Source organism: Rhinatrema bivittatum, chromosome 8 (assembly GCF_901001135.1).
Source record: "Rhinatrema bivittatum chromosome 8, aRhiBiv1.1, whole genome shotgun sequence".
In the NCBI taxonomy this organism is placed as follows: domain Eukaryota; kingdom Metazoa; phylum Chordata; class Amphibia; order Gymnophiona; family Rhinatrematidae; genus Rhinatrema; species Rhinatrema bivittatum.
In genome coordinates this window covers 76,273,677-76,286,074 of record NC_042622.1, presented here as the reverse complement: position 1 = coordinate 76,286,074, position 12,398 = coordinate 76,273,677, and the positions used below count along the sequence as shown (strand labels likewise).

At 42.9% G+C, this 12,398-nt stretch overlaps 1 protein-coding gene across 2 annotated transcripts in view; it reads right to left on the bottom strand.

Moving 5' to 3' along the window:
• Positions 1–12,398, bottom strand: part of LOC115096615 (collagen alpha-1(XXVII) chain B-like) — a 514,116-nt gene that overhangs the window by 189,137 nt on the left and 312,581 nt on the right. For both annotated transcript variants that reach the window (XM_029611498.1, XM_029611499.1), the window contains exon 26: positions 5,136–5,189. In XM_029611498.1, the coding sequence (XP_029467358.1) occupies positions 5,136–5,189 (54 nt within the window). The remainder of the gene's footprint in view (positions 1–5,135; positions 5,190–12,398) is intronic.

Here is a 12,398-nt window from a genome sequence, read left to right as displayed (position 1 = left end):
ATACATACACTGTGCAGCCGAGGAGTCATTCATATGGAAAAGGCACAAAAATAAAGTGGAGGATCCAAGGTAGGTAAAGAAGAGGTGAGAGAGTATTAGAGAAAGTAGTGTTTTTCACATGTTTATCTCACAAACACCTATTTCATTTTTTTCACATTGGGGATGCTCTATCAAGGTTTATCAGTTAAAGCCTAAAATCAGAAACCCTGACTATAAGACAGGTAGGGATGTGCAGCAGGGATGGATTCGTCCCATTCGGTATTCGTATTCGTCGGGACCCAAATCCTTTGCATCCGTTCTCGGGGGACCCCGATCCGTTCATTAGTTACATATGTATTAATTTCCCCCAAAAACCCCCATCCCAACCCTTTAAATTTAATTAACTACAACCCCCCCACCCTCCTGACACCCAAGACTTGCCAAAAGTCCCTGGAGCCAGTGCCATCTTGTGCTCCTACCATGTGACAGGGGCCGACCAATGGCACCGGTAGCCCCTGTGACATAGTAAGGGCAAAGGCTATCGGCGCCATTTTGAATACCGGCAGCCGACGGCCCGAGCGCAGGAGATCGCTCCAGGAACCCCGCTGGACCACCAGGGACTTTTGGCAAGTCTTGGGGGGTCAGGAGGGTGGGGGTTTATTCGTTAATGATACATTGTATTCGTGGGGGTTTGCCATACGTTTCGTGACCCCCACGAATACAACGAATATGACATATACGTTGCAGATTGCCAATATGTTGCAAATGAACGCACACCCCTAAAGACAGGTGCACCTCACAGAATCAGGAGAAAGGCTATTTGGTGTGGATAGGCTTTCTTTATGGAATTCTCTGTCCAAAGATGTGAAGGCTGAGAAATCTCCTCCTTGATTTCAGAAGTTACTTAAAGCATATTTATTTATGCATGAATTCACAGAGCTGAGCTAGATTCTAAATGAGATGAAATCATTTGCATCTGGCTACTTTATTACTCTATGAAGTTTTTTTGAACCTGGATCAAATCGATAAAAAGTTACTGTATGGCTGTGTTCTGTGCTAGATTTTGCTGGTATTTGGTTTTATGTAATATTTGTTTTTATTGTTTTAATTTATGGACATATCACTACTACCCACTGAGAACTGTAGATAAGGCAGAATATCCATTTTTTAAATAAATAAATATCCATTATTATATAATTTCACATCGAAAAATGCATTTATAACAAAATAAGCACCTGTTAACAGGGAGGCCAGGAGGTGAACAACAGAGGACTGTTAGACCGACTTTTCTGGTTTAAGTGTTTTCTACAATTTTATTAGAAAATGTAACAAAGTATAGACTTTCAAGCTTGTATGAGGACAATTTACCTGGGCAAATAGTGATTTACATAGATAAAATTGTTTGGCTGAAAATTCTTCTGCCAGGCTAAAAGTAGGAATGGGCTTTCACAGTGCATGTGCTTTGAGCCAGGTGAAAAAGAGGCATTCCTGTGAGCATCTATGTCAGGGGAGTAAACAGCGTGTGGACTTGACATTTTCAGCAGTGCACACACTGTTTACCCTCTCAGATGTCCGCTCAAGTAGCAGGGGTGACGTACACCAGCACTTTTAGCACACACACTTTGTGACCACTAGTTTTCAAAGGGAAACAACATACATTGTTTTTTGATAGACCAGGAATGCAGTACAGAAACTCAAGATTAGAGTAGATTAGAAAATCAAAGCACGGTCGTTACCGCTTTATACTTCAGGGAAGTTAAAGAATGTACAAAATGTCTCAATGTTCTTTAACCCTTATATCAGGAGGTTAGTAATCCTGGTCTGCTCTGGTTCTATGACCTGTTTGAAACTTGATGTGAAGCCAGCTGCTCATTTACATTTCTCCAGGGCCAGAGAAAACAGCTTAAGTACTTTAATATTCAGTCATTATCTTACCGGTAGATTACAGCTCTTTAGATAAGAAATTCTCAGTTCACAGCAAGACTAGCGTTTTTTTCTCTCCCATCTCTTATAAAGTTCATAGGCTGCGATTCTGAAACCATGGCCAGGGCTGAAGAATTTGATGCTCTGATCCCTCAAGTACTCTTTCTCTTTGCCCTTACTAGTGTGGACCCCACTAACCATCATTCTCAGTCTTTTTTTTTTTTATTAATCAGTTTCTCACATGCATAATCACTTCCCTATTTCTAGACTGCCTAGCCTGTTCGCAGGTCTTCGATGCTGAACTGTGTCAAAAGTTTTTTCTGAAATCCAAACAGCCCACCTCTACTGCAGCCTTCTGATCTACTATTATGGTTTACCTCATTGTGGCATTTACAAGGTGACCCATTAGCTCCATGTCATAAGCAACCTGCTGAACCAATCCAGATTTTATTTGCACTGCACCTTTGAATTGTAGCTCTGGTTTCTTAAGGTGGGAGAACTGAATCTGTATTTCTCATGGTTTTGTTCTGTGCCGGAATGCAGTCCCTTTTTCTGTTACTTATAAACCCGCACCTGCAGTTCTATCTTTATTTCTCGTTTGCTTATTTTGGGGCACACTATGGCCAGGGCGCCTCAGTACACTGAGCAAGGGATCTCCTTGTCAACCTCCTCCTGGATCTTACAAAAATGCCCTTCTATAAGCGCTGGGCTGGGAAGACACATGAACTGTGGAGTCCTGTTCTGAGCGATAGTGCATGCCTATTGCTGAACAGAGCATTGCTCTGAGGTGTTTACTTGTTTGTTGGACACTTCCAACCAATGAACACTGAACAATATGCTTTGTTCAAGTACCGCACCAACCGCACACACCCAACTCCAGTTAATTTTCTGCAATTCATTATTTAATGTGCACTGTTTTTCATTTATGATTTACAGTTTAGAAAATCATATATGTTTAGTTTCTTTTGAAAAGGAGACTGCAGTTTCTAACAATGACCTGAACCTCCACCAAGTGGAATCAGCTCTTAAACAGATTTCTGGTTTCTTAAGAAAAGGATGCTTGCCTATATGTAAATGCAGTGAGGGAAAACCATTTCTGTCTAGTGTGAACCTTGCCACATGGAGTTATCTGTTCATCTAAGCCATTAAGAAGGGCAATTTTGAAATCCCACGGGGTGGTTGCAGACCCACTGCCGCTATTGGCCTGCAAGTATATTTTCAAAGGGAAACTCCCTGCAGGGGCCAGCTCTGCCAGGGGCACATTTATACTGATTGACTTTGCAACTGCTATGCAGCAGGGACAAGGTCCATAGCTTAAACAATCCACATGGATTTCAAAATGAACTCCCCATACATGTTCATCTGGCTCTGATCTCTACCACCAAGGACCTGTCTGTTTTGCTGCAGGTAAAAGTACCCATGCTGTCAATCGGTGCAGGTAATATTTCCTGCAAAGAGGGAGGGAAATTTTAAGTGGGGTTTTTTTTCATGGGTGAAAACTCTAAAAACGAATACATCTGTATTGATAGAACCCTTCTTGAGCACTGAATGGCCATCACTAAGGCCCACAGTTTCCCACTGAGCTGCAATAATTAATACAGAATTTCCCTCCTACTGTAGCATTGCAGGGCATGAACTGCCAACCTCATCCACCCTCTCAGCCAGTGCTGCTACCAGTTCTTTCCTTACCTGACTCCTCCTCTCTCGTTATCATATCTTCCCCAGCCATACGTCATTCCTAGCTACTAGCTTCTTCTCTTCCTTCCTTCCCTCCCCTTCCCCCCCACACCCAGTTACTCTCCGTTTCTCTTAATTCACCCCGAGCCATCAGCTCACCTCCTGCATCTGGTTCCTTCTCCCTACTGCCATCATCTCCCTTCCCCTCCTCTTTCTCCTACTACCAGCCTCCCCCCATCTTACCTCCCCACTGTGCCATCTGCTGGCTCTCTCCAGAGATGATGGCACTTGCCACAGCTACTCCAAAGCGCCAGGCTGCCCCCCCCAGCAACATGTGATTCCATTGACTCTGAGGCACTAGCACCAGTGCTAACCCTCATGAAAGCAGTTAGCTCCAGAAATCGGCCACCTTGCAAGTAAATGGACTTATTTGGCCCAAGGGCAACAGCAGCAGAGGCATCAAAATGGCAGCAACAGATATTGACAGTGGACAGCGATCTAGCATCTGGGCTGAGGGGCTAAGGGGAGAAAAGGAGACTAGTGAGAGAGAAAGGAGAGACCGATTTCTGTTGTTGGGGTGGGATGGGGTGGGGAAAGGAGGCAGCCTGGTGGCTGTCAGGAAGAGCAGGGAGCGAGAGGCAACAGCTAGTGGCTGTCTAGGTGGAGAGAGATTTGGTGATGAGCACAAAGGAGAAGTGGCTGATGGCTGCTTGGCGGAAAGAGAAAGGAAAGGCCACTGGGTAGTAGGATTAGCATGGAAGTGAGGAGCTGTCAGCGGCTGGGTAAAGAGCATAATAGGAGAGGAAGCTGGACAGGGTGGAGAAAAGATGAGAGGTAAGTGAAAGGGGCAACAGCACGAGTAGAAGGAAGGTAAAGGAAGTAAATGAGGAAACAAAGGGGAAAACTAGCAAAGAAGCAAAGAAGAGACTGGAGGAGTGCAGAAGGGTAGAAGAAAATGATGACCCTATGGAAGAGGAGAAACAGGCTGTGGTGAGGCAGTGTGAGCTAAGGAGAAATGAACAGAAATGGAGGAAAGAAGGAATAAAAAATAAAACTGAAAAACAAAATGAGACTGGGAAGGAAAGGAAAGGAGATATTACTTTAACTTATAGAACATGGGCTAGAAACCATTTTATTTGGTGAAATATTTAAAAATGGGATTTTCAATAAAATAGACATTGTGCACATTTAAGTTGTGTACATCATAAGAAAAGCTTTGCAAAAATGCTGCAGTTTCACTGTAATTATCTAAGCTGCCACAGGAAACAGGAAGGCCTTGGTTATTATACTACCAGTGGAAAAGAAATCAGCAACCTTACCCAATGGGATCTATGGCACAGCGGAAAGGGCCAGGACCTGCCTGCTCTGCACTGTGCATGCGACTTTTCTGATCCTCTTTTTTTCATATTAACTCATCTCTGCACTAAAACACTGGCCCCTTTTCTACCTGAGGCATGCTTATGGCAGAGACTGCTCTGCTCTGCAGAGTTTATGTACAGTACCTCTGCATTCCTGAGCTCATTTCCAAAGCAAGAAGATGTCGACTTACTCCTTACCATCAACCCCTTGAGTCCAGGAGGGCCTGGTGGTCCAGTCTCACCACGATCACCCTAAAACAAGGCAGAAACAAACCTGTCACTTGGATGCATAGACATAGTATTGAGATCCAGCACACAAAGAGGTAGATACTGAGTCTCTGTGCAGCTCGGCTAGTTAGCCGGATAAACTTATCTGGTTTACTTAGCTCATTTATTCAGCGGTGCAACACAACTGCACCTGCACCATTGAATATATCCAGCTATGTTAAAGTTAGCCAGATAAATTTATTTGGCTGACTTTAGGACAGCCCTATGGGCTAACCAAACTCAGCCGGATAGGTTATCATCTCCACCGCAGAACGACCTCACCCCCACCTGCCACTTAGCCAGGTAACTATTTAACCAGATAACTAGTTATCTGGCTAAGAGGTGGACATTCAACAGGGTTGGATATTCAGCTGCTTCTACTTAGGATAAAAGACCTAACTGTTCTAATATTTTTATGTGAGTGGTTGTGCTAATTTTCTAAGAGGTGTTACTTGGGTAGTTCTGACATGAAAACTGGAAGTGTTAAGGTGCCCAGATACGTTGTACCTGCTCTTTTGTTCAGAAGGTCATGAGGGGTAAAATAGCATGTGTACATGTGAGAATGTCATATATGCACACTATTTTCCTTCCCCCAACCTAAACACATCTCCGGGTACGCGTCCTCACAATCTAGCTAATAATATATATACGCTGTGCACATATTTACCCAAACTGAAAGCAGTTTTTGTCCAAACTGTTTTACCAGGATACATTTTTTGAAAATAGTCCTCCCCATGTTCTAAATGTAACAAGATAGTTCCAGGAAATGTGTTTACATTTCATTTTATTGTAGTGGTAAAATATTTCAATTCATTTTTTCCAAATTGTCTTTGCTAGTCATAATTACATTTTGACTTTAAGGTTTCAAGTTACATTTTTTAAAAGTATTTATTGTACAAGAGCTCAGCATAGAGCATGCAATGCACCCTGATCCTTCCTTTCCTTTTCTTCCAAGAATGTTCAGCCCAGAGTTTAAAAAATGGCAACAAGTTTTGTTTGTCTGTAGCACTTTGCAGAAACTTGAAGTGATAAGCAAATACTTTTCCCACTATATTAACTACTAGAGATGTGAATCGGAACCAGAATCTGATCGGTTCCGGTTCTGATTCAAAATCTTAAAATTTTTATCGTCCAGCTCGATTTTTTTTTTTGTTATCGGCTGCGCCCGATCCGATAACAAAAAAACCCTCCCCCACCCTCCCGAACCCCCAAAAACCATTTTTAAATTACCTGGTGGTCCAGTGGGGGCGCAGGGAGCGATCTCCCGCTCTCGGGCCATCAGCTGCGTTAATAAAAATGGCGCAGATGGCCCTTTGCCCTTACCACGTGACAGAGTATCCATGCCATTGGCCGACCCCTGTCACATGGTAGGAGCACTGGATGGCCGGTGCCATTTTTATTAGTGGCAGCCGATGGCCTGAGAGCGGGAGATAGCTCCCCGCGCCCCCACTGGACCACCAGGTAATTTAAAAAGGTTTGGGAGGGGGGGTCGGGAGGGTGGGGGAGGCTAAGGGGGTCAATTTAAAGAGTCGGGTGGGGATTTTTTTTTATTGGTCCATCAGCGCCATTTTTTTTTAGTGGCAGCCAAAATGGCGCCGATGGCCAGTGAGTGGGAGATTGCGCCGGGACCCCCCCACTGGACCACCAGGTAATTTAAAACATTTTGGGGGGGTTCGGGAGGGTGGGGGATTCGTTTTAAAGGGTCGGGGTGGGTTTAGGGGTTGTTTTGGTGTGCCGGTTTTCCCACCCTCCCCCTCCCCCAATTTACGATTTTTTACGATAAATCGGGGGAATTTCTATTGTATCGCGACTCTAACGATTTTTGACAATTTAAAAAATATCTGACGATTTTTTTACATCATCAAAAAACGATTCACATTCCTATTAACTACATTAACCATGCCTACAGTTGCTAGATACTGCTGACACTAGCACTAACAGTATCCAGGAACTTATAGTCCTAGCTGCCTTAGGAAAATCAGAACTGCATCTCCATATATGCAAACAGGCAAAACCAGGACTGACTTAATGTGCTCCTGATGACTTGAAGCCTCTGCTCTTTTCCACAAAAAGTGTCAGGACATAGGTAAAACAATGGCAATGCACTGCACACCGAAGTGCTTCAGTGACATCATATGGCCACCGTGAGACAAGAGGAGGCAGACAAGCAGTGGCCAATTTATGTCATCAGAGCAGGCCAACAGGGAGTCCAAGCTTTGCCAGCCCAAGAGGCATTGAAAGAGCAGCAACCAGCAGGGAGCCCAAGCCCTGTCAGCCCAAGATGAGGCAGTGCTGAAGAGGAACCCAAGCCCTGCCGGCCCATAAAGTGAGTGAAGAGGGAACAGGAGAGGGAGGAGGGATAGTGCAACTGGAAGGGGGGGGGGGGAATGGAAGGGGGAGTAAAACAAGGAGGGGGAAGAAGCCCCAATAGCCATTCACTCCTAGTCCCATAGCCACCCCCCTACCACCACACATACACATCCTGCCACCACCACCCTCAGCCACATACACGTACTCCACAACACAGCATTGTGAAGTTGCATTTTGTAATTTTAACTTTTAAACAATAAAGGCAACTAAAAAATTGAAGATAAACTGATTTACACTTTACTAAATTGCATACACCTAAAAAATTTTTAAATTGTAACTGCACTGCAAAATTACTGATAAACACCTATTATTCCCGTGAAATACACCTAATTGCTCAAAAATAAGCACCTAAATTTGCAATGTATAAATACATAGGATTAGAAACCCTAATTATAATTGTTATACATATTCTCATCATGACTCTAGAACTAATCAAAGCAGTACCAACCCATATTAAAAAACATGGATAAAAAAGCACGAGTCCAGTTTTGAAAGAGTTTAAAGTGCCTAACATTAGGCTTCTAAATTTGCATTTTTAAATTTTATTAGGACTGAGTTCCTAAATTTAGGAGCCAAAGAGGTGGGTAACTATATGAGCGGAGTTAGGGGAGAGAGAAATATGTTAGTGCTTAGCACAGATTTTCAGTACTGAGCACCTAACTTATGAAGACAGAAGTGTTGCTAATGTTAGGTTAATAAAAAAAATTGTAGCCCAGGCTCATCAACACCCCATCCCCCACATATATTCTTACTTATGCATTTCTTATCCTTTCCCCATAAAAAAAAATGTACATTAAACAATTAAAATTGTTATATACTGCATTTTATTGTAAGTGGTAGCAGTGAGAGGCAGTTTATAGGGAGACCTGAAAAAAATGTGTAATCTACTCTGAATATAGGCAGTTTCCCTAATAACTATAAGCACATGCTTTTACCATAAACTATAAGAACCCAATGCAAACTCTCAGAAATAGAGGGTACGTTCTGCAGCGAAAGGGACTGTGTGCCTGAAAAAGCCAAATCAACAAATGCCATTTCATCAGTTTCCTACCTGTAATTTTCCCTCTGTGGGAAATGCATCCTGGTTCTGTAATTGCATCCCAGGATGCTTTGCACTAATTAGTTCAGTTCAATCTCTTTCAAGTAATAAAAGTAATTTCCAACCTTTGCTCTCTCTGGTTTGATTTTTTTGGCTCAGCATATCTTTTTTGTTCTTATTCTCTAGCCACGTCTGTTTCTTTCTCATTTTCTCTTTTTGGTCTCCCCCTTCCTTTTTCTTTTTTGTTTTGTGTCTCGTTCTTTCTTTAAGTCTCTTTCCTTCAGTAGTGGGGTTTTTTTTTTAATTACTTTTCTTCCCTCTCTCTTTCAACCCTTTCTCCCAGCTCCCTTCTTCCTCCTCCAATTTCTCTTTTGGGTTTCATGGTCCTTATTCCCACCCGTCCTGGGGACTTTACAGCTCCTTCGCCCTGCAAATCTCAGGGCTCTTCTCCCAGTCTCTGTGGATCTCCTGTATCTCAAGGCTCTCTCTGGGAATTCATGATCACCCTCCTGCTTATCCCGCCTTTCTTCTTTCCCAGCCCCCTTTCATAGGTGTAGTTTGACTCTTTGGTTTAGGCAGGGAGCAAAGGATAAGGAGATCAGATTGATAGGAAGGAGGAGATAGGATGTAAATTCTCTCTACCTCACCCTACAACATCTCCCTCTTTTCTCCTTTCAGGCAGCTACAAGTGGTGGGTCTAGAATTCAGCTTAACCGCCACTGACCCCCTATCCTTAAACAAGTGAGGCTGTCTGTTCCTCTCCCCGCGAGTCTTATCCTCCTCAGTCCTTGAACCCTGGACTAAGTTGGGGGTTCATCATTACTTGGTCCTTTATAGCCTGAAGTTGTCCCAAATTCTCCACCACATGGGAAGGGGGGTGGGGAGGAAATAATACTCCTTCCCATTTCGCACACAAAATAAACTCCTGCCTGTTCGACTAACTCACTCACTCACTGGTCACCTCATCAAAACTCTTAAGCCACTGTGGCAAAGCCCCAAACTTAAAAATTATTATTTTTTCTTGAGCACTGCTCCGGCCCGGGGGCGTGGTCAAGGCCTCTGGACCACGCCCCCAGGCCCGCCCCCGAAACGCCACGTTGTTTCAGGAACGCCCCCGGACACACCCCCAGACACGCCCCCTCCCTCCCCGTTTCGAAAGCCCCGGGACTTACGCGCATCCCGGGGCTTTACGCGCGCCAGCGGCCTATGCAAAATAGGCACACCGGCACGTGAGGGCCCTGCGCGCGTAAATCCTGCCGGATTTACGCGCGCAGGGGTTTTAAAATCCGCCCCTTAGATTTTATTTTCTTTGTGCTGCGTCTGATTGGAGATATTTTTAGATTAATCTAAATAAAATCGCCTCTTTAATATGTGGTAGTTTAAGGTTGCAGACATTAATGATTAATCCTTGCACACACACCCGCTGTGAATTAAAATGGTTTGGGTGCGTTTGCCAGCAGTAGCTAGACATTGATATGCATCCCTCTTCCTGTAACCACTGCTTATGGTCTAACTACTTTGGTTTAATATTTATAGAATATGATTTCGCTTCCATTATTAATAGCTATATTTATATGCATAGTTAACCTGAATGTGATTTAAATTCATTAGAAGCAATATAGATTTGTAGTGGCCATATTTTGACTCATATTTATTTTGATACACCTCCAATGTGGATTATTGAGTTTTTTATTCATCATTAATAACTTAATTTGTATGCATGGTTTCCCTGATTTTGAGTCACATATATAGGATTACTCATTACCATGAGTTCTTTCCCATGTTGATTTTAGATATGTCCCTGCTGTGGATGACGCAATCAGCGATATTTTATCTTAAGAACAGTTGCCTTTACGCACAATCGTGGTCCATTAACATATCAGAAGGTAATAATCAAGTTTGAGTTAAATAATCAGACATTTTTACTCAACTATTTATTTATTTATTTATTTTTCACAGTCCCCTAGTTTATGCCAATTTTTTGTATGTTTTTAGGTGTTTATATTAATATGACCTCTACTTGACTATCCTAAATCTTACATATACAGGTATTGCAAAAATTGATGTTGCACAATCATTTATGCTCATGATCAATTCTACATGTCTTCATTGTATAAGTAATCATTTTAAATGTCATCAAGTTATATGTTGGTGTGTTACATTTTATTATTATTGAGTTTTAACAACTGATGTTTAATTTGTGCATGACACTCCCTTTAATTACCTTTATGTGTCATTATTCTTATGCTATCTTTGTTAATGTCAACAATTTGTGTGTTGTGTATGTTTTATTAATTCTTAATTTTTGTTTGATATTTATTTTTGTAAATTGCACAAATAATTTTATACATGTTTTAAATATGTATTATATAATTTGTGGTTTACTCTAATTTAGCCCCTGAGACAGCCACCTAATAAGTGGCGAAATTCGGCCAGTTGGGAATGTGTAACACGTCTCCACTACAATAAAGGTTTTAAGGACATCTGGCATCTATTTCTTCTTGTTTACCTTCATGGCCTACATAGATCGCCTTCCTCATTGTTTCTTGGGTCCATTTATCTATTAAGGCAATGATGGGCTTTCTGTCTTCATAGGTTATAATGATGGCACGATATGGGGGAGAGATAATTTTGAATCCTATGGCTTTGGTCATTAGTACCCTCTCTACCAGTGTGGGATCCCTCCAATCCCATGAGACCCCTTCTGTTCTGGTTAATTACATTCGGATTTTATCATAACTTTCTCTGGCCTCTGCTCCTAGGTCAAATTTCTCCAACAAGCCTTTGAAAGATATCCACCCATTTTCATCCCAGAGTTGTCCCAGGTGTCTTAATCCCAGATGCTCCCAATTCCAGAGCTCATTATGGAAAGTGTTGATCAAGATATCAGGATTCCCTCAAGACTACTAATGGAGCATGGAGACCTAGCTGTATATGAAAGTGTTTGCAGAGCATATGCCATATCTTTATCATATGCACCACAATTACACGAGATCGCATCACTTGTCTGACTCATGGGGACAAAGATTCAAACAGTATAAGAGGCAGATCTATTCCTTCTGCCGATCCCACCTCTAGTGACAGCCAAGGCTGCAGGAAATCACAGTTTAGCCGTGCTGGCAAGCATGCCAATCTGGAAGTCCAATAAGATCCTGGTAGGTTAGGAAGAGCAAATCCTCCTCCATTCTTAGTATGCTATAGGGTGCTTAATTTCGACCCAACTATATAAACCATGACATTAGCCCATTTATGTTTGTGAAAAATTTAATGGATAGGGTGATTGGCAAATGCTGAAACAGGTACATTAATTTTGTCAATATATTCATTTTTAGAATCCCAATTCTACCTGACCAACCCCATCTATTTCTGCATATCTTCTAAACTTTTCCTGCAAATTGGGGCATGACTAGTCTTTGTTAGGATTCTGTTGATATCAGTTGGTATGTGAACCCTGGGCTGAAGTGAGAGGTGGAACCACCCACGGGGTGCCGCGGGCAGCGATCTCCCATTCCCAGGCCATCAGCTGCGCTAAAAAAACTGGCGCCGATGGCCCTTTGCCCTTACCATGTGACAGGGCAAAGGTAGCGCTGGTGCCATTTTGAATATTGGCAATACAGCCCGCGTGCAGGAGATCGCTCCCGGACCCCTGCTGGACCCCCAGGGACTTTTGGCCAGCTTGGGGGGGCCTCCTGACCCCCACAAGACTTGCCAAAAGTCCAGCGGGGGTTTGGGAGCAACCTCCTGCACTTGGGCCATATTGCCAGTATTCAAAATGGCGCTGGCGC